We start from the raw sequence: 26190 nt of genomic DNA on the forward strand, positions 1-26190 counted from the left end.
GGACATGAACAGCTTATTTAACTTGCACTGAATTATTCAAATCTGTCCAACAAGGGAGGAAACCAACACTGAAAACAAAAATTTAGAAGGTCATAAAAATCAAAGGTGACTTAGAGCTTCCAAATATAGGCATTATGTTATAGTGTACGCAGTCTCTGGCATTTGGCTCTTTTTCTGGATTTTCTGAATCATTCCCTGTTGGGGTAGAGAGTCTTAGTTCCAGAAACAGCACCTTCTCCCACCCAATCCTGCCCTATTGCAGCAGTGGAAAAACTGAGTAGTCTCTAGTTAAATAAATGGATATGCTTGGGAAAGGGCACACCACCACACTGCTGTTCTGCCATGATTTACAAAGCTTCCAGCAAAATTATGGGGCCTTGGAAGGTAAAGTGGTTAATAGGGACTCTACTTTAAAAACATACCTCTGCAAAATAAAACGTGATTTGAAATAGCCTGCTTCCCTTTCTCTGTTAGGTATGTGAACCATATTATGCTATCAAGCTCTCATGTGAAAGCTCATCACAGCCCCTTATTCAGCCTCAGAAACTTAAGGCAGTATTACTTTGCCATACATGCACAGCCTCATCTCAGAGAGATGAGTTTACACAGTTAAAATCATTACAAAGGAATACAGTGAAAGTCAGTTTGTTTTGCAAAATACTTGCTCAAGAGCAATGCTGCAGCTTTATGGTAGTACAACCACGATCAGCTGATGACACCTGAGTGCCACAAAGATTTAGCCTGGTGTTATGCAAAGATCACTGAAGCTTCCTGGCTGAATCTGGATACAGAACTCTGCAGTTTTTTACAGCACACTCTTAAGGAAGAGATTGACCCTCAAGAGCCAGCTCCTACTTCGAAGAGGCTGGCGAAGTGCCACAGCCATTCTGCATTTCATATGGCCATCTTCTGCAGAAGACTTCGTGCCAAACTGGAATTGTTTAAGTGGTGGAAGATGCTAAACACTGGGTATTAAAACAGAAGAATGTGTACAAGTAATGCTCCAAGAGACCCTATAAAACTACTGAGGAGAGGCACTGTGATGAGGGAAAGGGAGCACTAGAGAAACCAAGAGCAGTGTTTTGGTCAACTGCACTTTTCTCCGTGGCTCTTTCACAAGCAGCTTATGCTGTTTTACAAATTCAAGGACATTTTGACAGAAAGGCTAAAATGAAGTGCATCATTACAACAGGTGGGAAACAAAGGAGAAACTGTATTAGCAGACAGCCTGTTTGTTTTAAGGACTTCCCAATCTGTGGCCAAAAGCCAGCCCACCCATATTCCTAGAGTGGGCTTGCGAAGCTGGTGACAAGACCTTGACATCAGTGCTCTGCAAGGGCATGGGACAGGCATCCAAAGACTTTGTCAAGGTGGCTGAGACCCTGTCACCATGAGAGGGGGGAAAGTGTGGGTTTAACAAGATAACACTCATGCATTACTACTCCAACAAAAGTCTCCTGCGCAGGCCTAGACTAATACTATCAAGTCTGCATGTCAACAGAGTGGAGCGTCAGTCAGCACAGCCATCTGCTGCTCCACACACAGGAATGGTGTCAGGACCCACTGCCACCAACTGGGGTGCTCTCTTTACAGCATCTATCCCATATGGTGAAAGGAAGGTCACAATAGATGGGAATTCCTCTAAACTGTCACTCAGCTAGCCCACTCAAAGGTTACTGAAAACAGAACAACCCAAGCTTTGAATGAATGTGAACATTCACCCTCCTAAAGCAGAGATCAATTGCACAGTCCAAAACAAAAAGTGAAGAAACGGAAAACTGAAAAGAAGCGGGCTAGAGGTAGCAAAGGCAGAAAACCCCAGTTTTCCATACCAGTGAATATGACACTCCTCCATCTTGCATGCGCCCAAATGTCAGAAAAGCCACAGAAGACATCTCAGCCTTCTGTAAGTCTTCACTACTATTTACAAGCAGTGTTGATGTTAAGCCGTAAAGAATTTTGTTTACGCTGATGCTACACTCTTAAGTTGCCAGAAATGCAAAGAATATTGTAGTCAGAAAACAACAGTCAGCCAATATTAAAGGCTGCACCTGCAAGAGCCCACAGAAAACACAAATCAGATAAGAAAACTACCTGTCAAATAAGGGTAAAAAGTTAAAAGCCTTCTTTCCAAGAGCTAATTACAAAAGTGTCCTACCAGCTTCATCTACAACATCACATGATACTGCATTAGAAAAGGGAATTTAGCTTATGGGGCATTTCAAGTGCCATTTATATAACTTTAACCCAAATAACAGAAAGACCAGACAGTCATTCTATCAGTCCAGTTGTTTTGTACTTCAATAATGACTTTGAAGTGTGACGAGGGTTATGTGAAGCTTAAGCCTCCGGTTAGCCAAAAGCCACAACCGCATATAGCCTTTGCTCTGAGTATCAGAGTAACACAGAAAGGTTTTGATTTAAACCTCCAGTGGATGCATCACATAGCTGTAACTCTAATCCAGGAGCAAATGTAATCCGTCCTCAGTTCTCAAAGTCAGAAAAACTGGCTGAGTCGACACTCTCCCAGCCAACAGCTGTCCTCAAACCAGCCTCTGCTCAGTTTTTTGGCAGAGATACACCAAGCAGAAGGGACAGACCACTGAAAAAGAAAGTATAAGCAAGGTAAACATGCAGCCAGGCAGACTATGGCCTATTTCCACAGGTTGCTACCATTCACTTTTGCTACTGCATCTCAGAAAATTCCTTGAGAGCGTGTAGCAAAGAGAAGAATCCTCTACCAACCAAATCCTGCCTGTCTCTAGCAGTACTGCAGAACCACAAACACAGGGACATTGGTCAAAAGAGACCATTTGTGCAGCAGTGTCCTCAACATGGGACTATCATGAGGTCAGCTGTAGTCTTGAAAACCTCTAAAACACTAAGACACCATGACCTTGAAATAACATCTTCCAGTGCTATGAGGAAATAACATCTTCCAGCTTCTGAGTGAGGAAGCTGCTTTTACTGTCTGTTCTGAAGATCCCAAACCAACCAACCAACTGCCTGCTTGTACTAAAGCAGGGAGTTATTTTACCTGCAGTGCTGGGCTATGGGCTTCCATTTGAGCTTCACAGGGCTTCGTTGACATAGCTGAGTTTCTTCAGGATCTTCTGGACTCAAGGGCTACCATCTGCCACAGTGGCCACTCCCTCAAATTACACACTGTTATAGAGCATAACAACTTATTACTCATCATAAAGGATAATCATCCTGCATGGCAAATATCTACTGCCACCAAAACCTTCCTTTGTTGACAAAGGAAGAGGCTTATCTGACTAGATAAAGGGGTCAAGCAATGTTTTCTTTCCCCTGCCCCAACAGCAGCTTCTGCCAAATTCTTTAGAGACACATGGTAAGGAAGGCAAAGGGCTTCTTCGCTTTCCCTGCTGCTCTCATCTCACATAACAGGATGCCACCACTGTCCATCTCATCTGCTGGTACCCAGGCTTTCTGGGCTGCAGCCTGCTCTCAAGATTGAAGCTGTCCTTTACAGCAGATGCCATGCTGTTGTGAAATATTTGACCAAAAGATACACAAAAGGGATGTCTCACCAACGACAAGACCACAGTCAAATCAGACACACCTCAGGAATGAGGTAGGTGGAGGGCACCTAATCCTTTGTTTGGGCTCCTGCCTAGGTCCTAAACTGTGTGGAATTTTCTGGCATGGGTTTATTAATGTGCCATGTTAAAAGTTTCCTTGAAAAAAGCACAGTAGAAGGTTTTTCCCCTTGTTCTATAACGTGCTTAGCAAATAGCACAGTTGAGTTACTTTACATTCACTTATCACAGCAGCCTCATTGTTCTAGTATCTTATGACTGAGATCAGGACAAACTCCATCAGTTAAGGAGCCTCATTAAAGTGATCTATTTCTCCTAGAGAAGAGGAAAAATCTTAAGTTTCTGTCATGGAAGTTATCACTGAGGGTTTTAAATTGTGGAATTGGAAACAGCAAGTTTCAAATCAAGAGTGTTATATGGGTACACACACAAAAGCTTACATTGCCTGAGATCATTGGCACTCTTATAAAAGCAGATCTTTTGGTCAGTGTCTGCAGAAACACTGTGCACATCAGCCTGCCTAGTAAATGCTTCCCTGCAGCAGAGGTCTGTGCACAGAAGCATGACAGGTCACAGTTTCTCCCCTCAGTCTTAAGGAAAAGCCATGTGCTGTGGAAGCTCTAGAGGAATGCCATCAAAGTGGAGCCTTCTGAAACTCCAGGTGAATGGGCAGAACAGCAGCGAAGCCAGAACCCCATGTCATTTCTAGAGCAATTCCTGCAATTTCAAGAGCATGAGTCATGACTGTGGCAAACAGAACCCCTGCCTTTGTCAGAGTGTTTAAAAAAAAAAAAAAAAAAAAAAAAAACACCCTAAAGCAAACAAATGAAAATTAGTGTCAGTCTCCAAGTTCCCAGATTTGATAAGAAATAGTACAGTACAGCTGAACAAGGCCAGGCAGAGCAGCATCATGCTGAAAGACAACAGCACTGCCCAGGCAGTCTGCTCCCAGTGCCAGCACCACGACCACGCTGGCCACATCCATCCTCCTGGGTTGGCTGTATGGCCAGGCTCTGTCTCACTCAATGGGCTGCAGGACTGACCAAATGCCAGAGGTGGCCACCCGGAAAACCTCTCCCCATGCCATGTTCCCACCACAAAGCCGTTCTCCTGCCTGTGTAATTTAAAGTTAATGTCTTCATGCACCATTCCCTGTGGGCTTCCACATGCTTTACAGAGGCAGCAAGTGGTGATACCCCAAACAGCCACGGCATAGTCTGGCTGTCTCTTGCAACTGCAGACAACGTGGTCTGAGCAGTCACCACTCCTGCTCAGCAAGCTGTATTCAGCAGCTGTTTAAGTGAAGCCAATTTACTTGGCAGACAATAAGCTCCCAGATTAACCTGGATCAGCTCCGGGTGCTGAGAAAGAGTAACAAGCAGCTAGCGGGAGATCTCAGGGACACGTGCTGCTGCTTCTCCTTCAGTGATCAGAATGTGCTTGAAGCCCCCGAGAAGGGGCAGCATTCATCCAGCATCCTGTCAGAGATGGAGGTGGGATAGGCCCAGAGTGGCTACAGCTCCCAGCCATAGTCTACTCCACTTAGACTACCTCACATTTTAGTTCCTCATTTAGACATTTTACAGTGCAGGAAGGCATTCACATTATATAAAGTGTTAATTATATAGTGTACAGGGCTCCTACTTCTGACTTAAGGACAGCATTAATGCATTATTCATTACTTCAGCATTTACTCTTCACTATTTGGAACATTCCACTGATTTTTGTAGCAGGCCCCCTTCCCCCCATTTAGTCAAATAGCTCCTAGCTATAATTTTGATTATAAATTGCAAGCCCTGGGCTTTGGAGGATTAATTATGGAGGTGGGGGCAGAGGAAAAACCTGGTGGATGACAAGCAGTAGTTTAGAAGCACAGGACAGCAACAGGAAGTGTCAGAGTCCTCTTCTCAGAAAGGCCCCGTTAAACAATAGAAGTCCAAGGCTGTCTCTTTCTCAAAGGGTGTCAAATAAATCCCCAAACACTGAACAGCTGCTGCTTAATCTTAAATGGCCATATGCTATTTAAAAAATAAGCCAAAATAAACAAAAATTCAAACCAAAAGCAGCCACCTAAGAACTCACAAAGGCTGGGAGGATGGAAAGGGTCATTAATTTTATTTTAAAGCTCTTAATAAGCACTGATGCCTGCAAACTGTCACAACTGCTGCAGTGCACAGCCAGCATGCAGGTATGTGACCAGTTACTGTACAAAGCTGTAGAAATGACTCTTACATAAATTGCAGAGGACTGCATCTATGGAGGAATTCTATTTAACCAGCCTGCTAGTATCCACTAAGAATAAAAGGAAACATTTAAGGTCTAAAGAAGGGAGGACTTGTCATATCTGCTTTACCAGATGCAGAATAGTGGACAATAAACATGATTCTGCTGTGTCAGCTCTGTCACCAAAGGTTTTTCTTTAGAGAGGGTACAGGTAAATTTGAAGGCAAAATCCCAAATCCTTCTAATTTTAAAAGACTGAGCTTGTTGGGGATTAAAAAAAAAAAATAAATCTTTTTAAAGCTCTTCAAAGAGCCATGGAAAGGAGATTTTGTTAAACACATGATTCTCAGCATCTTCTTATTTGTGCTACACAGTGTGTAGGGCAAAGATTTAAGGCGCTTTGCCTGTGAGTGGATGCAGCCTGCCACGAGCTGCAGCAGTGTGCAGTCCCTGAACTGAAATAACCCTGCACAGGCAGGGATCCAGCCAGACATCTTGGGGTTACTAAGATTCACACTGAAAGAGGAGAAACACTGACTCTCACTCTCTCTCACTAATAAAAATAAAAAATTGCCAAAGACAGACGTTTCCACATACTTAAATTCCACTGGATAGTATATGTTTGGGATTGCACTACCACAGGATTGAATAAGAGGAAGTTCTCTTATCTCCCTTGGTTAAGCAAAAACAGCATGTATTTTTTGCTTTATAGAGAGAAGAGAAAAAGTGCACACACACCACACAGCCTCTGTACTACTATAAGGGGAAAGAAGTTTTGATGTTATGCAAGTCCTAGCAGTGTAAGAAAGGTTAATAGCGTTTACTGAACTTTTAATAGGGCATAACTCTAGCACACCTGCACAGCATCAAAAAGGTAATTTCATTCATTTTCCTGTTTATTGCTCCGTGACTAAAGGCTCAGAAAGGAGAAGGGGTTTGGAGACAGAAGCCATTTACCAATTCTTCTTTCCATTCACCTTGGCTAAGCATTCCAGTTTTTTGCAGATGTTCAGCACACGTTACAGGCACTGAAGCTTCCAGACACATCAATCACTTCAGTCGGACTGATTCTGGTTTGCAGTCCAGGTGGCCAGGATACCCAGCAAGAAGGAAAGCCTCCACAAGTTCTCTTGATGAAGGGAAGTCCATGGAACAGCATCTTGGAAGGCCCAGTTCCCCATCAGGCTGGCTCCTCTCATGCACGATGCCAATCATGCACCTGGGGCTTCCTGAATCTTAATCTACAGCTGAACTGCCTGTGGTCCCTTAGAGGTTCACCACCTTCACTAGCTTAAGCAATAAAATACAAAGCAAATGATAACCCCACTGTGGCATATACATATAAGCCAGTAAGGAAAAATCACAACCACTTCCCCAATGCCCGAAACCCCAATATTCAGGAAAAGATTGGCCATGTCACAGATGATGAAAAGAAAGCAGGTACAGCAGCATTCAGTCACTTCACTGAATAAAAAAGCTGAGTGCAAGATGGCAATTTTGGCATCTCAGTAATGTCACCATGAAGCAGCACCATCCTTACTGATAGGAGCATGAGGAAATAAAAAAGAGAGCCCTAATGGAGCAAAGAGGTAGGATGGGTCTCTGGATGACACCATTGGTCATAGCCAACCTTTTACCAAATCCACAGGATGCTCAGCAAGGCAATGATGACAAGATAGGGTGGTGCCACTTGGACAGTGCCAGATGTACAAATGACCATGTAGTGACACAGGAGGATGAGGAAAGAAGCGGTGCCTTTGGGGAAGAAAGGCTGCAGTCGTGCCTTCCTCTTTTTGGAGAGCATCAGGAGGAGATGACAACATATGTAACATATCTCATGACATAAGCACAGAGAAAAATGCTAAGGACGCTTTCCCAGAAAAGCAGGGTAGAAGAAGGGAGCAGAAAAGAGAATTTTAAATTGCCCTTCTCCTCTTCAGAGAAAAGCACAAATAGTTCAGGCAAAAAAAATGACACCTTTTAGTAGTCAGCATGGGCAGAAAAAGAGGCTGAGCTAACACTGGAACAGACCTTCAGCAGTAATGCTCCTCACTTCATTTAAAAGGATGTCAGGGTGCTCTTCCTAGAACCTGGGTCACTGCAAAACCTCCCACCGACTGAAGTTTACTGACCACAACCAGAAGCATAGAGACAACCTGTTCTGATGAGCAAGGAGGGGAAACTTTTGTATGCACAGATACAAAGATAGCGTGCAAAGGGAGTTTGGTTACACCATGAGGCAGAGACAACACTTTGCTGGGATCAACCTGCCCCCGCCTCCAGCAGGAAAACATGAATTAGTCAACATTGCCACAAACCACCCCACAACCAGCTCTGCACTGAAGAAATCTCTCACAAGGCAAACCATCTGATTTCCTAAGTCAGTAGAGCCAGCATGCTGGGCTTTTGATTTCCTCTCTGCCCTTCCCCCATCCCAAAACACAATAATGCTTTAAAGCCCTCTTTCAAGAAGGGAAATACCCTTCGTGTCTACAGGATGTGAGAGGTGAAAGGGATGTGGGTTAGCTGGAGGAGGTGGAGCAATGTGTCTCTGACTGCTGCACCCTTTACGTCTCACCAGGACGTGACCCAAAGCTCACAGCAGCAACCCACAGAACCACAGAAATATTTAGGTTGGAAAAGGCCTGCAAGATCACCAGTTACAACCTTTAACCTGACACCACCAAGTCCACGACTAAGCCCTGTCCCTAAGACATCTACATATCTTTTAAATACCTCCAGGGTTAGCAACTGAACCACTTCCCTTGGCAGCCTATTCCAATACTTGGCAACCGTTTCAGAGAAGAAATTTTTCCTAATATCCAATTTAAGATCATGAATATCACTGGGGGATCTGACTGTGATGCATCCTACCCACCTCGCACTTTAGCTGTCCTATCTCCCAGGAACACAGCCTTTTCTATAGGACATGGTTCTGAGGGACAAAAGCAAAAAGTGTGAAATTACAAATCACAACAGATCTGCAGAATTGTTAAGTGTAGCTGAGTTAATCCTCTGATTTTTTTAGAAACCATCTTCACCATTTTTGAATATTTCTGAGAGGCAAAACTTGAAAGTTAGAGCCTGACACTGCAAAGGAGGCGCCAACATCTATACACCATTGATTTAGGGATCCCAGTCATGCCGGCTGGTGCTCACAGTTATAGATGTTTCCATGTTCTCACCATTAGGAGAAATCCTGAAAAAAACCCAGGTTCAATCCCACTTCCCTCTCCTGAAATATCTCCTTTAGCACTCCAAATACACACAGCTAATAACATCAAAAGGAACAGCAGAGCGAACAGCAGAGCAACCAGCAGCACAGCCAGATGTACCAGAAGGTCTAACTTCACCTGAGCTCCTGATCTGCTAGAAGGCAGGAAAAGGTGATACAACTTAGCTGGAATGAATTTTCTTTACTCCTCTTTCTCTTTGGACCTGCAAACACCTTGAGAGCTGTGCAAAGTCTTCTGGAGCAGCACCTTCAGGTATCAGGTGGGTTGACCTCAAGGCCACCATCTTATAAATTATACAATCCAAACCTCCAAGGTCAAATCCCTGCACTGAAAGATGTCCTTGTAAAGACATCTGAATATATCTATTTATTCATTACATTGTTCTCTCTCTCTCTACTTGTATCTGGGTTTGAGGAAAAAAAAAAGCCAATTCAGTAGAAAGCACCCTCCTCCCTGTCCCATTAACCTGCTTTTATTTCCCCAGGCTAGCAGCACACAAAAAGGTGTGCAAACCAGGTGCAGATCATTCTCTGAGCGGCTGCGAGAAGAGGGAAGGGGGATGGCGTTTCTTCCTGCTGAAACCCAGCTCCACCACCAGTGCTAAACATTTGTGCTTCTTGTTGACAGGCCAGCAAGCAGATAAATGGAGCAGGGCCACAAGCCATCCTGGCTAGCAAGGCACCCTCACTAACACACCACAGAGCCAAAGGCTCATCCCACCATCACACCACACAGCCACCCTCCGCCTTGGCTCATCGCTGATTCAGGGTTACGTTATTCCCAGGAACTGCCGCTTGTGTTCCCGCGTGGAAAGCCAACAAGGGAACATGCTAGCCTTCCGAAAAACCATGCTCTGTGAGAAGGAGGGATTAGGAGGGAACAATGCTGGAGTGTCTTCAGTGAGCTGGAAGCAATCCCAGCTTCTAGCTGCACAATGACATGCAGGAAGGAGTTTTGAAAGCTCCTCAGTCACAGAGGACCCCTGCTTGCCAGGCTCGGAGACGTCTGGACATAAGAATGGCCTTTACAGCATAAGGATGCAAGAGGACTACAGAGCCCCCTGTGCAGACCAGCCCTGGCCAAACAGGGAATGGCGGCTCAAGCTTAGCTTTTCCTTTCTTGGCATTGGGTGCTAATTGCGTAGCCCAGATCCTTAACCTTATTTAGGTCAGGGGCTTCGGCACAAAAAAGTCTTAGAAACACCAGTTTTCTGTGGGAATGAGAAAGTCTGCTTTATTCAGACTCAGAGCTCTCCAAATATTGGAGCTGAAGTGCAAATGTATCTTGGAAAGGGATGACAGGAGGAAATCGTGCTCAATAGGATGCACATACTGGTGCAAAATTATGTCTTGTGCAGCTTTTGATATGATTTGCATGTTTTGTAACAAGCTCTAAGGCAAACTCTTTGTAACAAGCTCAAAGTCAAACAAGCTCTTAACAAACTACATGCAGGGCTTGAAACAGGATTATGTGGATGCTCAGGAAGATGTTCCCACAGGTTCCCCCTGATGCCCTGACCACCCACTGCCATGCCATGCATGCCTCCAGTTTGCCACTGATCTTCTTAAGCTTGAACAGGTGGTAACACCCCAAAACCAGTGGAGAAATGGTGAAGCTGGCAGTGCAGACAACCCAGGGAGAAGGAGCAAGAACATCAAATGCTGAGCCCTGGTGACAATTTTATTGGATTCAATAGTGGACATAAAGCAACATAAAGAGGGCACCAGTGATTCTTCTCAATGGTGTTTACAACCTGCAGGTATACAACGTCCATGGAGGAGAAATTACAAACCTTTCACAGTGCTGACCCCACTCCTGTTTCTTGATTATTCTGAGGAGGAAGGAATCATTGCTCCATGGAAAACATTCCAGATTATTTGAAGAGGTGTGCCTCAGACAGACTGTTAGCATGACTGACTGCCTCCTAAAGTTGTGCTAAAAAGATAGCCTATAAAAACAATCAAATCAGTAATTTAATACTTGTGGGCAATAACACAGTACTAAAATTTATCTTGCCATTCATTGCACCCATTAGGCAAAATGCCAGTATGGAAAACAAGACATAAAAATAGGGTGACAGGGAAACACGTAGAAGTGTTTGACTGGATGAAGCATTCAGGAGGATGAAAAACAAGGGATGATCAAACTCTCCAAAATTTAACCATCAACTCAATGAGAAAAAACTTATAGGTTTGACAGCATTTCCAAGAAAATCCCAGTTTCGAGGAGTAGACCTGGGTGGTGAAACTTGAGCCAAACACAGGGAGTAATAAAAATGGAAGCCACAATCTCTGTGCTTTTTTTGGATGGTGGATTCATGCTGTTGTATGACCCTTGCTCCTTGATAACATGAAATTGGCCTGCAGCAGATAAATACAACAAGGAAATCTCATCTCTAGAAGAACTGAAGTTTTTAGACCATCATAGTTACACTTCTACTGAAAAATACACTTAGGTATGAGTTAAGAGAGTACACACACTTCGTGCTGGTCTGGCTGTAGACTCCAAAACAATAATCCAAAATATATCATTAAGCACTCTAAAAACTGGGGCACAGGGAACCTTGCGTGGGCAACTCAGGCTTTCTCCTACTAATACCAGGGATTAGCCAAATCAGGTTGGCACTGATGACAAACGACACCACTATGACAAAGCTGATATTCCTCCAGTACTTTCTATTTTTAAGAGATATTCTGAACAGCGTGCTGTGCTGAAGAGCTGCTAGACAAAAAGATTCTTCTGATATAAATTCATCAGTCTCTCCTCACAGAGCTGACATCTCCAGACACTATCTTCAGGAAGATAAGATGCATATGGAAGAGGAACCATAAACTGTCAGTGCAGCATGCACCCGCACAGCATAATCAGATAGGAAAAAAATACTGAGCACTCCCACTGCCAAGTGCCTAAGGTACACATAAACTCCTTTAAAACAACTGCTCTAGGAAGTTAAAAATAATACCATGTCCAACACATCAGGAAGCTAACGAGTTATTTTTCTGCAGAGCTTTTAGTACCTCTGAGGAACAGAAATAGAAAACATAAATACTTTTTTCCTTTAAAGCAATGGTACAAGAGCCTCCTCTAATTGCAAGAATTCCTAGCAACCCCTGACATAAAAGGCAAGGCTGTAGTTTTCAGGCAGCTTTTGCCTGAAACTTGATATATCTTAAAAGGCACTGATTTTCAAACTGCCTGGCAGGAGGCCTCAGCAGAGAAAGAAATGCTGTAGCACATCTTGGAGCAAGAGAATGGCATTAGAATGATTTGGGGGAAGTATCACAGATGAGCCAAGGAAACTGAAGTCTTCAGCCTTGTAGGTGAGAGATGATATCATTCAGCCCTCATGGTGTGAAAGCAAAGGCTTGGTCAAGTAGCATTTGAGATAACTGGAAGTGCTCAAGGTACGGCAAGACAAAAAGCCAAGTGAAACCAGTGAAAAGGCTTTAGATTCAGCAGGGGTGGAAGGAGGACATGGAAGAGAGGCTAATGTTCAGGTTGCAAGAGCAAGCTTCAAAGATAAGGTCAAAGATAGAAGCAAGTTTATGGGGCAATTTGCTTTCAACCTGTGGACAACCAATATACAGATATCTGATCAGTTTCTTCCAGTTCTTTTTCTTCCCAAATTTCAGAGCTCAGCTGGGCAATATACGTCACCATCATCCTTGCGCACTGCTCCTTGAAAAATCTGCTGCGCACACACACACAGGAAAAAAAAAAAAGGAAAAACGGATAGAGAAGCAAGTCAAACCACAGCCAAGTCCAAGTGCTCTCAGTTTAAAATAGAAATGGGAAACACCACATGCTTGGAGGTGGCTTTTGCACCGCTTCCATCCAGCAGCAATGCTCTCAGAACTTTTTACTGACAACAGCCCACAGTCAACATTGTTCAAATATCTATCTGTATCTATATCCACGAGCTGATGAAACTTTATCTCGTCCTTTAGGCCATGGCTTCCTTCTGTGCAGCGCTGCTTTGCACTAGAGAACTCACAAGCAATTAAAACAAGACATTGTGGGGGCTTCTTGGTAACCAATGGGTAATCTTCACCAAGAGATCCCTCTGAGACGTGTTGGAAATATCTCTGTGCTATCTGCCAGCAGTACCAACCCCTTTGCCCTCACCCAGGCCACATGCTGTTTATTGCTCAATGCCATGTTTTTGGGAAAGCAGCCAGCATGGAGGGCAGTGGGCAGCACTGGTAGTCTCAATTGATTATGAAAGGGGACTGTAAACACAGCTAGAGATAATGGAAAGAGCTGTACAAAGGACTAGCAGGAAGATATAGACAGATAGATAGCCAAAAATTGCACTGTCATTGCTGCCAGAATCATAGGAAAACTTGGGCTGGTCAGAATAAAGGTTGCAAAGGGTAGCCAGGTACTACTGGCAGCATTTTCTTGACAATAACTTTTATTTTAGCTCTTAATTCACTAGCAGCTCTGAGGTTTTGTGTATGGGGGCAGAATCTCTTGCAGACACAGTACACTTCCGCTCCTATGTATTGTGGTGCTGGTATGTGCCTCACCACCATCAGCCCCACACATCACAAGAGAGGGGGAACACCTCAAAGATTTCCCTAAGGCAATCCTTACGGAAAGGGACTCCAACATTACACCCAGTGGAAGAGCAGTATCTGCCTATGTTAGCTTAAGATGGGATTACCACTGGAAATTTCCTGCCTTATTAGAAAAGCAGACTGTTGTTTTAAAACAAGTCATATGAGTTGTTCCCAGCTAAGACTATCCTCCCTGACAGGGGTTCACACTATTCCATATTTCTGCCTGCTTAGAAGGAGAAAAAAAGAGAAATAAGGCAGTTATTTAACATTCTACAGGCAGTGGGTTTGACAGCAAACCCGTAGAACTTGCCTTGCCTGTATGAAAGGAAAACTTGTCTGACAGTTCATTTTTCAACACCAAATTAAGACCCGCTTTTGACACAACACCCTGCAATTCAGCGGCATCGAGACGGAACCACACTTAGTCCTGTATTTTTAAATAGAATAACTAAAGAAGCCAAATACAAGGTTTCTAAGTTAACAAGCAGCGTGCATCCAACAGCACACGGCTTCCAGTTTGGCAGAAAGGTGGCTAGCCTTTACTCCAGCCAAGCCTGAGCGAGAGAGGTTGGGCACTGACCGGCAATTACCTCAAGTGAGCCTGGAGCAAACCCTCGGCGGCCGAGCGCCTGCGCCTCCGCACCCGCAGGGCTGTGACCGACAGAGCGACACGGAAGCGGAGGGCAGCGAGGGAGCTATAAATACCAAGGAGTCGAAGGATAGGTCTGAAGGCAAAAGCAGCGGCCTCTTTATTCCGCCCGCCCCGTGAAGCAGAGGGAACGGCGGCTCCGCAGGGCCAGCGTGCGGCGAGCACAAGGGATTTAGGGCAGGAAGGCTGCCACTGCCTCACGCAGCCAAAGCGGAGTTGATCAATTAGCTGTTCAGTAACCCATTAAAAACCCGTTCAGCTGTGAATGGCTTGGACAGCTGCTGTGGCTAAATTTGCACAGGAGTTCGAGCACGTTACCTCAAACACCTATAAAAACAGGGAGAAAAATAGCCACGCAGAAGGAAAAGGAAATTTTCTGGCTCCTCCTCTTTATCCGTATCCGTAAGCCTCCGGAGAGAACTGCTCCCAGGTATAGCCTTGCCCATTGGGATGTCCACCACAAAGAGCAGAAGGGCTTTACTGTGTTCTCCCCTCAACTCCATGACAGACACAGGGACAGAACAGACAGATAGACAGACCGCCTGCATAGCCATGAGGCTCCCTTCCAGATGGCCTCAGTTAGAGGGATTCCAATCCATTCTGCACAAGCAGGCTGCATTAATTCCACTGCACTCACAATGCACATTCAGTATCCAGGGTTCTCAGCAAATCCTAGCACACATGACAATATAAGCCCAGATGTATTTTTCCATAGGAATTAATTGTTTTTTTAAATTTTATTTTTATATACAATTGAACTTCTGGAACATGCATGCACATGGGGCACATGCAGGGTAAACTTATTTCTCTTACTCACTGGCCTCTAATAATTTTACCACAGGCACTGAAAATAACAGCTTGGCGCTGACGCTGGGTTCCTTCCTGCACAAACCCCTAGCAGCAGGGATGGAAAGGAGGTCAGTGGCACTGAGCCTCCCCGACTGTGACCGAGCAGTTTAAAACACTCATGCCATTTGAAAATGCCACATGGTCTGATCAGGACATGGATATGCTGTATATGCCAGGGGTGAGATGAAACAGTTTTATTGACAGAAAATATCCTTTTTTACCACAGATACATATTCCCTTCATATTTATCTACCACTGATATGATTCCCACCCTGCTCTCGGCATCTCACATTTGGAATCCATTGCGGAGCACCCAGGCCTGAGATGAGGGAGAGGACCTAACATGAGAAAGGAGGTCTTTGGTAGGTCTCCCCCTCCCCTCAGCAAAGCCATCATGCACTTTTACTCTCTGATAAATCAGTGGGGATCACCAGCTATTACTCAAACAAAGCACAGTACCTCCGTAAAATAATAATGGAAAAAAATCTGGAAGAGAAGAAGCTACTGCGTTCCTATTTTAAGCACTGTTATTATTAATGTGCCACGGTTCTTGTCTCCATCACCACACCATATAATAGTGTTGAGAAATTACTGCAGCATATTGTAATTATTTCAGTAAGGACACAGTGTTTCCATCTGTCAGCTTACACTTGCATTACAATGAAGAACAATGTGACTTAAAAATAAAGTTACATGCACACTGTAATCCATGACCTATCACCTCTTCTTCGCTCATCCACCCAAATCTTGAAATCATGATTTGGGCAGGACTCCCAGAGAAACACTAATTAGAGACTAAAGAAGCAAGGTCCTCCTAACAATGAAGCTGTAGGAAACACACTGAAGCTCAACTCCATCAAGAAGGATGCAGCTAAATTTGAAAAAAACCTGATTGTGTCCTAAATGTCCCTGTTTAACAGTGCTGGAGACCCATGTTCACGGTGAGCTAGACCAGCACATGGTTCTAGAGACAGTGTTTTCCTCTAGTTAACAGTGACTGCTCAAGTTTCTGCTTGTACCCTGTCAGGAACTTAGCAGTTCCTTGGTTCTTCTTTCCAAGTAAAAAATGGGAACGGTTCTATTGCTCTTTTCAAAGACAAAGTTAGAAAACCATGCTTCCTGCAGCTGTACTGCAAATTCCCAAGCCCCAGAAAAATCACAAAGCATTAAATATTTCTGTTTGGAGGATGAAGCCCTATGTGTGGGTATCTAGACTGTCTCCTACGGTCATGTGAGACAAGCTTTCTGGAAAGTCAGACAGGATGAGGTTATAGTCCTGTGGCCTCTGCTTTTGATTCAGGAACAGGCAATACAACATCACTTCATAATTCACCAATTTATTACCATAAATCGGCCAACTAATTTAATCTTTGCCGCAAGGAATAAAGCAAACCTCCAAGGATCTGCGGGAACAAGCTGGCAGCTCTGGTTTACCAAAATACCTGCAATATGCAACATTAATCCAGTGACACAAAATAACATGTGCAAAACAGTCAAGCAGGCATGGATTGAAACTATGTGGCCATTAAGTGCTGCCAGATGTATCAATTAGACATGTTGGGAGAAAATAATAATATACGAAGCAACTTTCCCCGTTAATCTGTTTTATTTTAGTGAAGCTTTATGGCACAAGTAACAGTGGCAGGGCATGGTTATAATTTTAAAAAGGAGAAAAAAAATGTTTATTTTATGTGGATAAACCAGCCTTTAACCATACTGTTTTTCCAGCCACATTCTCAACTTTAAAGCTGATAAAAATGACTGGTTGGATACAGCTCTTGAATGTTCAGGAAATACGCTGAAACTGCAGTTGTGCAAAGTTAAAACAATGCCCAGATCTCCATTTAAAACAGAAAATCCCTGGAAAGGCTACTTGGGGGTAATTTCAAGGGCCTGTCCTACATTCCTGTGTCATGTCTGAGGAAGGAAAGCTGTGGGAGCTGTGGCAACAGAGACCAAGCAGGATCAAACAGCTCAGTGCATTCACCTCTGAGATCTCCTGCAGAGCATGTGGCTCCAGATGCCTTTTCCAAGTGTCTGGACACATGGATGGCGTACGCTTTTCACGGTCTTGCCGCAACTCCACCCACTGCTTTTGATCTCTGCTGGGTCCTGAAGACCCCAGAGTAGCAAAGTATGTCGAACAAGCAGCCCACCTCCTGCAGAGAAACAGGTGATGCCCCCGCAGAGGGGCTCAGTACTCCATCCAAATGAAGTAGAAGTTTGGAAATGGAATTGAATTAATGTACTTTATGTAATTTCAAATTAATTAGCTTGATTAATTTGAAACAGACATCACCTGCTCCCCCAGCAGCAGTCTTGAAAGGGGCTGGAATGCCTATCCAAGATGGGAACAGTACCTCAGAGGAGCCCTCACCCCCAGGGAGAGGGCAGTGCTCTTTAGCACTAAGCTTGGAAGCCCTTCATGTGATTTTACACAGGCAAAGGAATGGGCCAAAACCTGAACAGGAGTAAATCAGTCGAGTTTCATTTCACTGGAAAACTACATAACTCAGAGTCTGACCTGCTGCTTTCCTGTGCCAGATGGTATGCAGAAGGCAGTTCAAGGCTCCCACTAGTCTCCAGTAAGTAAAGTTTCATTGGTCTCATGCAGTGGAGGCAAAAAAAAAAAAAAAAAAAAAAAAAAAAAAAAAAACCACCAAAACAAAAACCCAACAAAAAAGTCAACTCCCAAAACAACAGCTCTTCCATCACCCCATTTTTTTGTCTTCTGAGGTATCAGAAAGTGCAAATTAATGGTGGCTTTACATGCACCATTTTTTCTACTGCTCATTAAAATCCCTTTGTGAAGTGCACATAAATGATATCATCTAACAATTCCTTTTTTCTCAAGTTTTCTCTGAAGTTGCAGGAGGCAGGATTTCCTCTCTATTACATAAGGAGAAGAGAGTGTATTTGTTCTTTTGCTGTTTAAGACTTATTAGCATGGTCAGGTTACTCGAGCCAGGCCCTCTTTCCTGATCTTTTCTTGCAGGGGAATTATTCTTGGCAAGGCTCCAGCCTAACCCAATGGAGGGAAAACCAAGTAGCTTTACAAAGAAAGAGATATAAAGCAGATGCACCTCAGGGTTTTGACCGACCACTGAGAGCTTCAGCAACAGCGTAGAAACAACAAATACAAGCTGGTGATGAGCCTCTGAAGCATGGAAGTACAACCATCACTACTACCATGATAAATTACTAGGATGTCTGTTCAGTGGGGGGGCTATCTTTTTCCATCATCTGGACAGGAAACACAATACAATCCTGGAGGCAAGGTACCACACCATACCCCTTCCTGAGCAAACTAATGAGCCACAGTAGCAAGGAACTGGCCTTTGTAAAATCCCACCTCTGAGCCCAAACTAAGAGACTTGACTGGAAAGTAAAAGCCCCACTCTGTTTTCAGTGTAGGGGAACAATGGGAAAAGTGGTTCTCCTGTCTCCAGTACCTAGGGGCCTGAGCAAGATTAAGTTTTCCTCCTGTCTTAATAGGAAGAGACTGCTTCAGAGGTTGGCTCAGAAACTTCTCTTTTTATTAGGTGACAAGAGGATGTGCTTAAGGTCTCCTGGGGTAGGTAAGGCTAAGAAGAGGAACTTTCAAGTATGCTGGCACAGCAAGGGTTACCCAGGGCTTTCCAGTGCACCCATTGCCTCCCAGGAAGTAATTCTGGGCTGAGGTTTACCTACTGTTCCCCCAGCTGGTACACTGATTTTAGTCTTAGACACAGAAATTGAGATTAATTTCTTGCCTTTGAGAGACCTCTATGCTTTTGTCTAACCAAACAGAAAACAGCTAGCCAGCTACAAATCTTGGGAAGAAAGAAGGACTGACATGTTCCTAAGGCTTGCTCTCCATGCCAAGAAAAAAAAAATACCACCAGTGCTAAGTACAAACCTTATATTGGTATTTGTTACTCTGCAGGCATTCAAGTAATAACTTCTTTTATAGTGAAAAGAGTCAATCACTAGAACAACCTCCTAGGGATGCAGAAGAACCATACTGTGAGAGGTTTTCAAACCTCTAGCCTGTGTAAATGGACACAGTGATAGATAATTTCATCCAGGGTCCCCTTCCCAGGAAAGGCTGGATCAGATGATATTCTGAGGTCACTTTCAACCTGGACTCTTCTGCGGTTCTGCAGTTTTTGCAACAAGTGCTAAGGCTTTATTACTTACACTTTTTGCATGTAGAAGATGTAACCACACCAAGAAGCTGACCAAAGAAAGCAGCAGAAGAAAAAAACAGCTTAAACTGCTTGACATCTGAAAGGAAACAGACCTGGGCTCTGTGGACCTTTGGACCCATCATTGTCTTGACACACCATGCCCCTCCTTTAAATAGAGTACAAGTTCTGGCCTTCAAACCCTCTATCAATTTTCTTTCAGTCAACTGCAAAGTGTGCTTACAAGAAAAAAAAAAAGTAAAGAGGTCTTCACAAAGTTGCTGCTCAGTATTATAAAACATTATGAAAACCAGCTGGAAAATCTTCACTGAAAACCATGCTGGGGAAGGTGCACAACTGATCACTGCCATTGGCTACCTGCAGACTTTGAAGCACACAGTCAAACTGGAATTTGCACCTTTATGATGGCCTGTCTGTTGGTCGGTGCACACCTGCCATGCACATGCCTGCCCCACATTTCTTCATGGAATCACCCAGCTGGCACCCCAACACCTGGCAGCCAGAGAAAGCAGTCACAGGGTGTCACAGGAGCCATGACCTCAGTTCGTGGCAAGGAGGGACAGGCCTGAGGCAGGTATGAATAAAGAGTGGCAAAAGCATCCTTCCCTATGGACCTGGGGTATGGGACAGTTCTGGGGTACTTCCACTGTTCTTGTCTAGAGGAAACATCCTTTGGGGTTGGAAACATGGAGTTACTTGTTCACCACAAAAAACACTTGTTGCCTTTGACCTAAACTTGCCCTTTTGATCATGCTGCTCTTACCCTACCTTTTTTTTTTTTTTTTTTTTTTTTTTTTTTTTTTTTTGGTGCGATGTAGCAGTTGGTTCCCTCATTCCCCCTGAGAACATGGCGGTCAGATAAAGGGGATGACCTGCATCCCGAGAGACAGGTCAACTCTGACTCTCCGTCAAAAAATCCCAGATTTTCTGAACAACACCTGCAAGAAACACTGCAGGTTTGGGCAAATGCACCCCAGACTTGATACTTCAATCCAATTATGTGCCATGCTCACCTCCTCGTTCATCATGTTAAGCTCTTCTAAAATTAACCTCTAGTCCTCTGAATGAAAACACCTCACTCCTTCACTTCAAACACTGTGATAAACATAGATCCTTGTAATATGAGGAAAGAGGGTGAGGACCTTGCTGTATTTCATTATTTTTGCGCTACAGCAATGAATTTCAAAATAGCTTAGCAGTAGTAGTCATGCTTACTGATTTAGTGTACATTCCCTTCACTGCTCTTCAGAAATTTAGCACTTCTGGGAACAAGCGTGAAGACTTTGAATTGGTTTTTTTTTTTCTCTTTTCTCCCTTCACCAGGTTACAATATCACATTTTCTTGCTTTTTGTTTGGTTTGAATGAAAGTCTGGCCCTCTGTCCTTCCTGCATAACTATTCCCTCAATGCAAAGGGCTGAAAGACAGGAGGAGCTTAGCCTTCTAGCCTCACCTGGAAAGACACAGTACTTTTCCCTGTTGTTAACACCTGAAAGAACAAGCTCAAGGGGTTTTAAAACTACTTGCCGTGACTGGATCACTAAAAAATCCAAAAATCCCAACCAACCAAAACATTTTAAAAAAGCAAATCCCAAAGCAAGGCCCCAAAGCAAACCTTTTAACTGGCATAAAAGTCCCCAGTATGTAAAATTAAGATTCTTCTCTTTACACAGTTTTACGAATCTTCTTGACTTGCTGTGCTTTATTTCTGGACTTAAGACACCATGTGAGGCAGCTCCTCCAGCAGTAAGTACAGCAACAAGACAGTACTCCAGCTCCTGAGAGCATCCTGGACTACCTGAGACCACCCCTGGCTACAAGGGGCCAGCATGAAGGAGCACACCCATTCATGCACATAAAGGCAGCAGCAAGCAGGTGCCCATTAGCACAGCTCACAGGAGCACCTACTGTCAGGCCAAGCAGCCTTCAGATCCACCTCCAGCTTGGGACATAGCTTGTCTTGACTTGAGACTTGAGCAACATATATGGGACACCCACAGAGCACCTTAAAAACACGCCCCTGGATTTTGTGAGGCTGAAGTGCTGGTGAGCTCCGTGCAGTGATATATTCCTGCTTGGAGAAGCAAGAGGGGAATTTCTCCAGCTGAGTGTTTACTGAAGTTGATTTACCTGGGCAAAGATTAGTTTGCAAGGCATTCTGTCCATTCCCAGGGTATATGACTTGAGCTGGGAGGGAGACCATGGAGCTCAAAGGCAAAATGAAGGCAGTTTCTGGTCTCAACTGAGGCTGCTTTACAGCTGCAAAGCTCCACTGACCCCAGCAATGCTTGCACAAGCAAGAGGAAATTCCTCCCTGAGTTGCTGTGTATGGCTTTTCCCAACATATATTTTTTTCCTGCACAGTGTTGCTTTTTTCTGTTCCCACATTTACTTTCCCAGGAAAGTTTTGCAGGCTTGTCTGTGGATGCACATTGCTCTCATTTCTTTCCAGTTTCTCACGTTATCACAGATTTGATCAAGTACAGAAAACAATTGCATCGTACTCACCCTGTGTGATTGATGACACAGATACGTGCAGTAAAACACTACAAAAATAAGTAGTTCTATCAGGTTCCTTTGAAACTTCAAAGTATCCAGGATATATTTCATAGCACCCAGCACAACTAAGTGCTTGTTGGCTAAGCTGAGAAACTAAGCACCATGCAGTCTAAGGGCAAAAATAAAACAAACTTCTAGGGCCACATTCTGCATACACAGCTTGGGCTAAGGCAGCTTTATTTTATAAGTTACTGCACCTTCCTGGCTTTTGTAATAGGGTGGGCCATCTTGTTTGGAGCTTTTCCCCCCAAAATGCTGAAGTTGCAGAAGTGACAGTTAACGCTTTACTGGATGAAGTCCTTAAAAATCCCTTATATATGTATACAAAAAATATAAATAAATCACCAAAGTCACTTTTCTTCCAAAACTGGATTAAATAGAATTATTCTGAGACTAGTGATAATCTGAGTTTCTTTCCCCAGCAGCTCCACTCCAGCCAACCAGCTCCTTAAAAAATAAACAAACAAAAAAGCCCCCAAAAATAAAAACAAACCAAAACCCCAAACAACCAAACAAAAAAAAAACCAAACAAAAACATGAGAGAGAGTGGAGACAAAAGGGGAAGCACAGGATACCTGAACTAGTGAAGCAGAATACTGACAGATGTTAGGCTGAAGCCATCAGTGTAACATCTCAACAACCCTGCTGGTGTATCATCTTCATTTTGGGTATCAAACAGTGGTGGCTTGAGATGATAGATGTTTCCTATGTGGGAGCACCAGGCTCTCAAGCAGTGCACAGCAGAGGTATCCCTGGCCACAAATACTGTACTGCAGCACAGGATTTCATATCACTGTCACCATCCTGCTCGCACGTCTGACCTCTGCAACCGCACCGACAAGAGCTGTTATTCAGCACATTATTAGGAAAGGACAGAGATAACAGTTCATCAGCACTTCCCCTCCCCACAACATCCCTTTCACAGAAGCCCAAGAATCCCCTGCCCCTATTCACTTCCTGCTGTAAGTCTGAGTGGCAGACAGAGAGAAAAGTTACTTTGCCTCTGTTGTAAACTAAATGCCAGATCAGCTGGGACAGATTTGACACATGAAAAGGAAAGGGCTAGAGTTATTTCAAAATGCTTATTGCAATCTGCATTTCTGCACCCAGCAGAAAGTTTGGTAAGACAGACATCCCCAGCACACTTGTCCAATTACAAACAAAAAACAAAACCCAACCTCTCAGCTTTTCATTAACACCTGAAGTACCATCCTGTTGGCCACAGCACCAAGTGACCTTTCTCAGTGCACTCAGAGCACAAATCCTGGCACAAGGACAGCACAGCTTCCCCAAGCAGGTGCTCCATGCCTCACACCCCCAAGGATGTGCAGTCCCTCCAGTTCAGAAGGTGCCCCATGACTACTCCTTAACAAGCTGTGTCACCCTTGCGGGATGAGCTGTGGCATTCCACACCTGTTACACTGCCCTTCCCCTGCTACTGCCTCCCAGCTTCTGGCAGGAAAAGCAGCTCTCCATGACATGTTCAAAAGGCTCTTAACGGAGAAACAATCCTCGACCAACCACTAACAGTGGCCTAAGGTGACCGAATGTAACAGCTCAGTCTCCCCAGCACAGCTGTGTGTACACACACACCTCCTCAGGAGCTCCACTGCCTAGCAGGGGTTACAGCAGCTTTATCGAGGGACAGCCACTACAGTCCCAGCCTTATGACTCAAACAGGGTTTCATGCAAGAAGTGGAAAACATTTAGTAATCCTGGGAAGGAGTGAGTCCCACTAGGATCACAACAAGACTCTACAGCACACAAACCCCAAAGGCATGAGCCTACAATCCTGTGTGGAGCTGGGCCTGCAGGTCAGGTGCTGCCTCTTACCTGTTCTCCAGCAGCGTCATGCACACGACCTCCCGCACGCCCGGGTTGTTGGCCTTCTCGATGGAGCAGCTTTGCAGGTTCCATGTAGCCACCCTTAAGACGGGTCTGCCATCTCTCACCCCCCCAAACATCTCCACAGAGGGCCGAGTGGATATGATCTGGGTTGGACCACCAGGAGGAAAGTCCAAGTCCTCGCTCTGGAGGCTTAGAGAGGTGGGGCTGGGATGAGGCTTGGCCATGAAGTTGAGACCACCATTGGTATTTGTGGAAGGGGGCCTGGAGCGCTCTGCGAAAATCTGGTGCCTGATTTTGTCCAGAAAGGAGGAATTGATGCAGTCCATCCTCACCAGGTCCTCAATACTTTTGAAGGGCCCATGCTCTTTACGGTAGTCCACGATGCTGTTGGCAATCTTCTCAGTGATGCCACGGATGCTCATGAGCTGTGCCGGGGTGGCAGTATTGATGTTGATCTTCGTGGCGGACAGGTGGTGCTCAGAGGCCGGGTCCTTGCGCAGGGAGCTGGGCGAGTGCTGCGCCGAGCTGCCCTTGCTGCTCACGCAGATCTCGAACTTCACCTGCTCCAGCTTGGCCGCCCCCACCCCGCTCACCAGCGCCAGGTCCTCCACTTTCTTGAAGCCGCCGATGTACTCGCGGTACTCCACGATGTTCTGGGCCACCACCCGGGTGACCCCGGGCAGGGTCATCAGCTCCTCCTCCGTGGCCGTGTTGATGTTGAGCCTCTCCTGGTTGACGAGGATGTTGCTGAAGTTGCACGCCGCGCTGAACTTGCGGCTGTGGCACAGGTCGGCCGGGTCGCGGGGGATGGAGCGGTGGCAGCCCAGGCTGCCCCCCATCTCACCGCCGCCACGGGCCGCTGCCGGAGCTAGGGGAGCGGGCGCGGGGCGCTGCCGGGGCTGCCCGCCCGCGACTCATGGACCTCCGCGGGAGGCCGGCGACCGACCGGGCGGCGGCGGGGCAGCTGCGGACAGACCCGCGCCGCCACACACGCCCGGTCAGCGGAACCCTGCGCCCCGCGGAGGAGCTCCCGCACCTTTCTTCCTCCTTCTCTTCCTCCTCGAGGACCACCGCTCCCCAGCGCCGGAGGAGCGTCCGGAGCTCGCCCGCCCGGCCCCACTCCGGTCCCCGGCTCTCGCAGCCGCCGCTGCCCCGCGCCCCGCCGCGGTAGTAGTAGCTCTGCGGGAGCCCCCGCCCCTCGGCCGGGCGAGGCGGGGCCGCCGCCGCCGCCACCGCCCCCCGGGCGTCACCCGCGCCGCGCCCGCCCCCGCCCGGGCACCGCGGGCACCGGCCGGGCGGGGCGGGAGCGGCCGCGCCGCGATCCCTGCCGAGGGTCCCGGCCCCAGCGCCGCCCAGGAGCGAGGAGAAGGAGGAGGGTTGACTAATCCTTGACCTCCTCCTTCCCGCGTGGGCACAGGGGGACTAAGTCCCCAGTGCTGTCGCCTGGCTGCTGTGGGCAGGCTTTTTCCGTCCCCAGGTGAAAGGACGCTGAGGTGTCAGGTGTTCAGGCGCTCCCTGCAGCATTACTGTCCCAGAAGTTCCCTGGGCTCGTCTCTCTGCAGCTGGTGGGGCATGGGTGTGTTTTCAGACCTCGTGAAAGCCTCATCAGTCATCTCCACTGGTTTTGTGCTCCTGCAGGCGCTATGCTTTTATACATCGGCGTAAAGTCTGCATTTTTCCTTTCCTTTTTCTTAATTTTTTTAACATCTCAAGCAATTGTGAAACTGCTGAACAAACCGAAACTGTCCACAGACTGATGCTTTTGACACGTTAGGTCTGTATACTAGGTCTGCCTCAGCCGGGGTGGTGGTCTGCAGCATGCCTAGCCCTGCCCTGAGAGTAACCTCATCCTGCACCGAAATTGTGGCTGTGTATTGCCCATGTGCCTCAGCTGGCTTTAACATAGTTTGTTCGTGTCCTGAGAGCCACAGCAGGCCCCCACTGCCCATTTTGGTGAAGCCACTGAAACACTTAACCAGTTTCTACTGCATCCAGTCCCATGCTGCACTGTCTGCAATGCTATCTGTAGCCAAATTAGCTCATTTGAAACTAGCTTGACTGTGCCCACACAGGAGTGACTGCAATGTCAATGAATCGAAATATAATCGGTGGGTGTAATTGAAAGGAAGGGAGAATTGAAAGGAAGAGCAAACATATGATTGCAGATGTCAGCTATGCGCCCTGATGCTGTCTTGTGCTCACAGTCTCTCTCTACGTATTTGTTTCACTTGCATAGAATATGGTACATGTGTATTTTCAACAGCGAGACTCTTGGTTGCCTTCTAATGAAAATGAAACCACTTGCAATAGCACCTTGTACACGTATTTTTCATGGCAAGCTAATGGAAATTATTTGGATCCACTTGAAATAAAAAGTTAAATTTATTCAGCCTCTTGGCAAAGGAGAATGTTACGTGCTTAAAGGAGTGCAGGCTGCACCAGGCTTTACCAGGCTTTCAGACTGCACAGGGGCAAGGGTGCTGTAACACTGGCTCTGGATACTCTGCTGCGCATC

General features: G+C 45.7%; 1 protein-coding gene across 1 annotated transcript in view; it reads right to left on the reverse strand.

Moving 5' to 3' along the window:
- Positions 1–24829, reverse strand: part of EEPD1 (endonuclease/exonuclease/phosphatase family domain containing 1) — a 64356-nt gene extending 39527 nt beyond the window's left edge. The window contains exon 1 of the mRNA XM_066192281.1: positions 23661–24829. Coding sequence (XP_066048378.1) covers positions 23661–24514 — 854 coding nt within the window. The 5' untranslated portion in view covers positions 24515–24829. The remainder of the gene's footprint in view (positions 1–23660) is intronic.
- Between the last annotated feature and the right edge of the window lie 1361 nt (positions 24830–26190).

Source organism: Chamaea fasciata, unplaced genomic scaffold (genome assembly GCF_029207755.1).
Source record: "Chamaea fasciata isolate MVZ Bird 193981 ecotype frontalis unplaced genomic scaffold, bChaFas1.0.hap1 SCAF_1, whole genome shotgun sequence".
Classification (NCBI taxonomy): domain Eukaryota; kingdom Metazoa; phylum Chordata; class Aves; order Passeriformes; family Sylviidae; genus Chamaea; species Chamaea fasciata.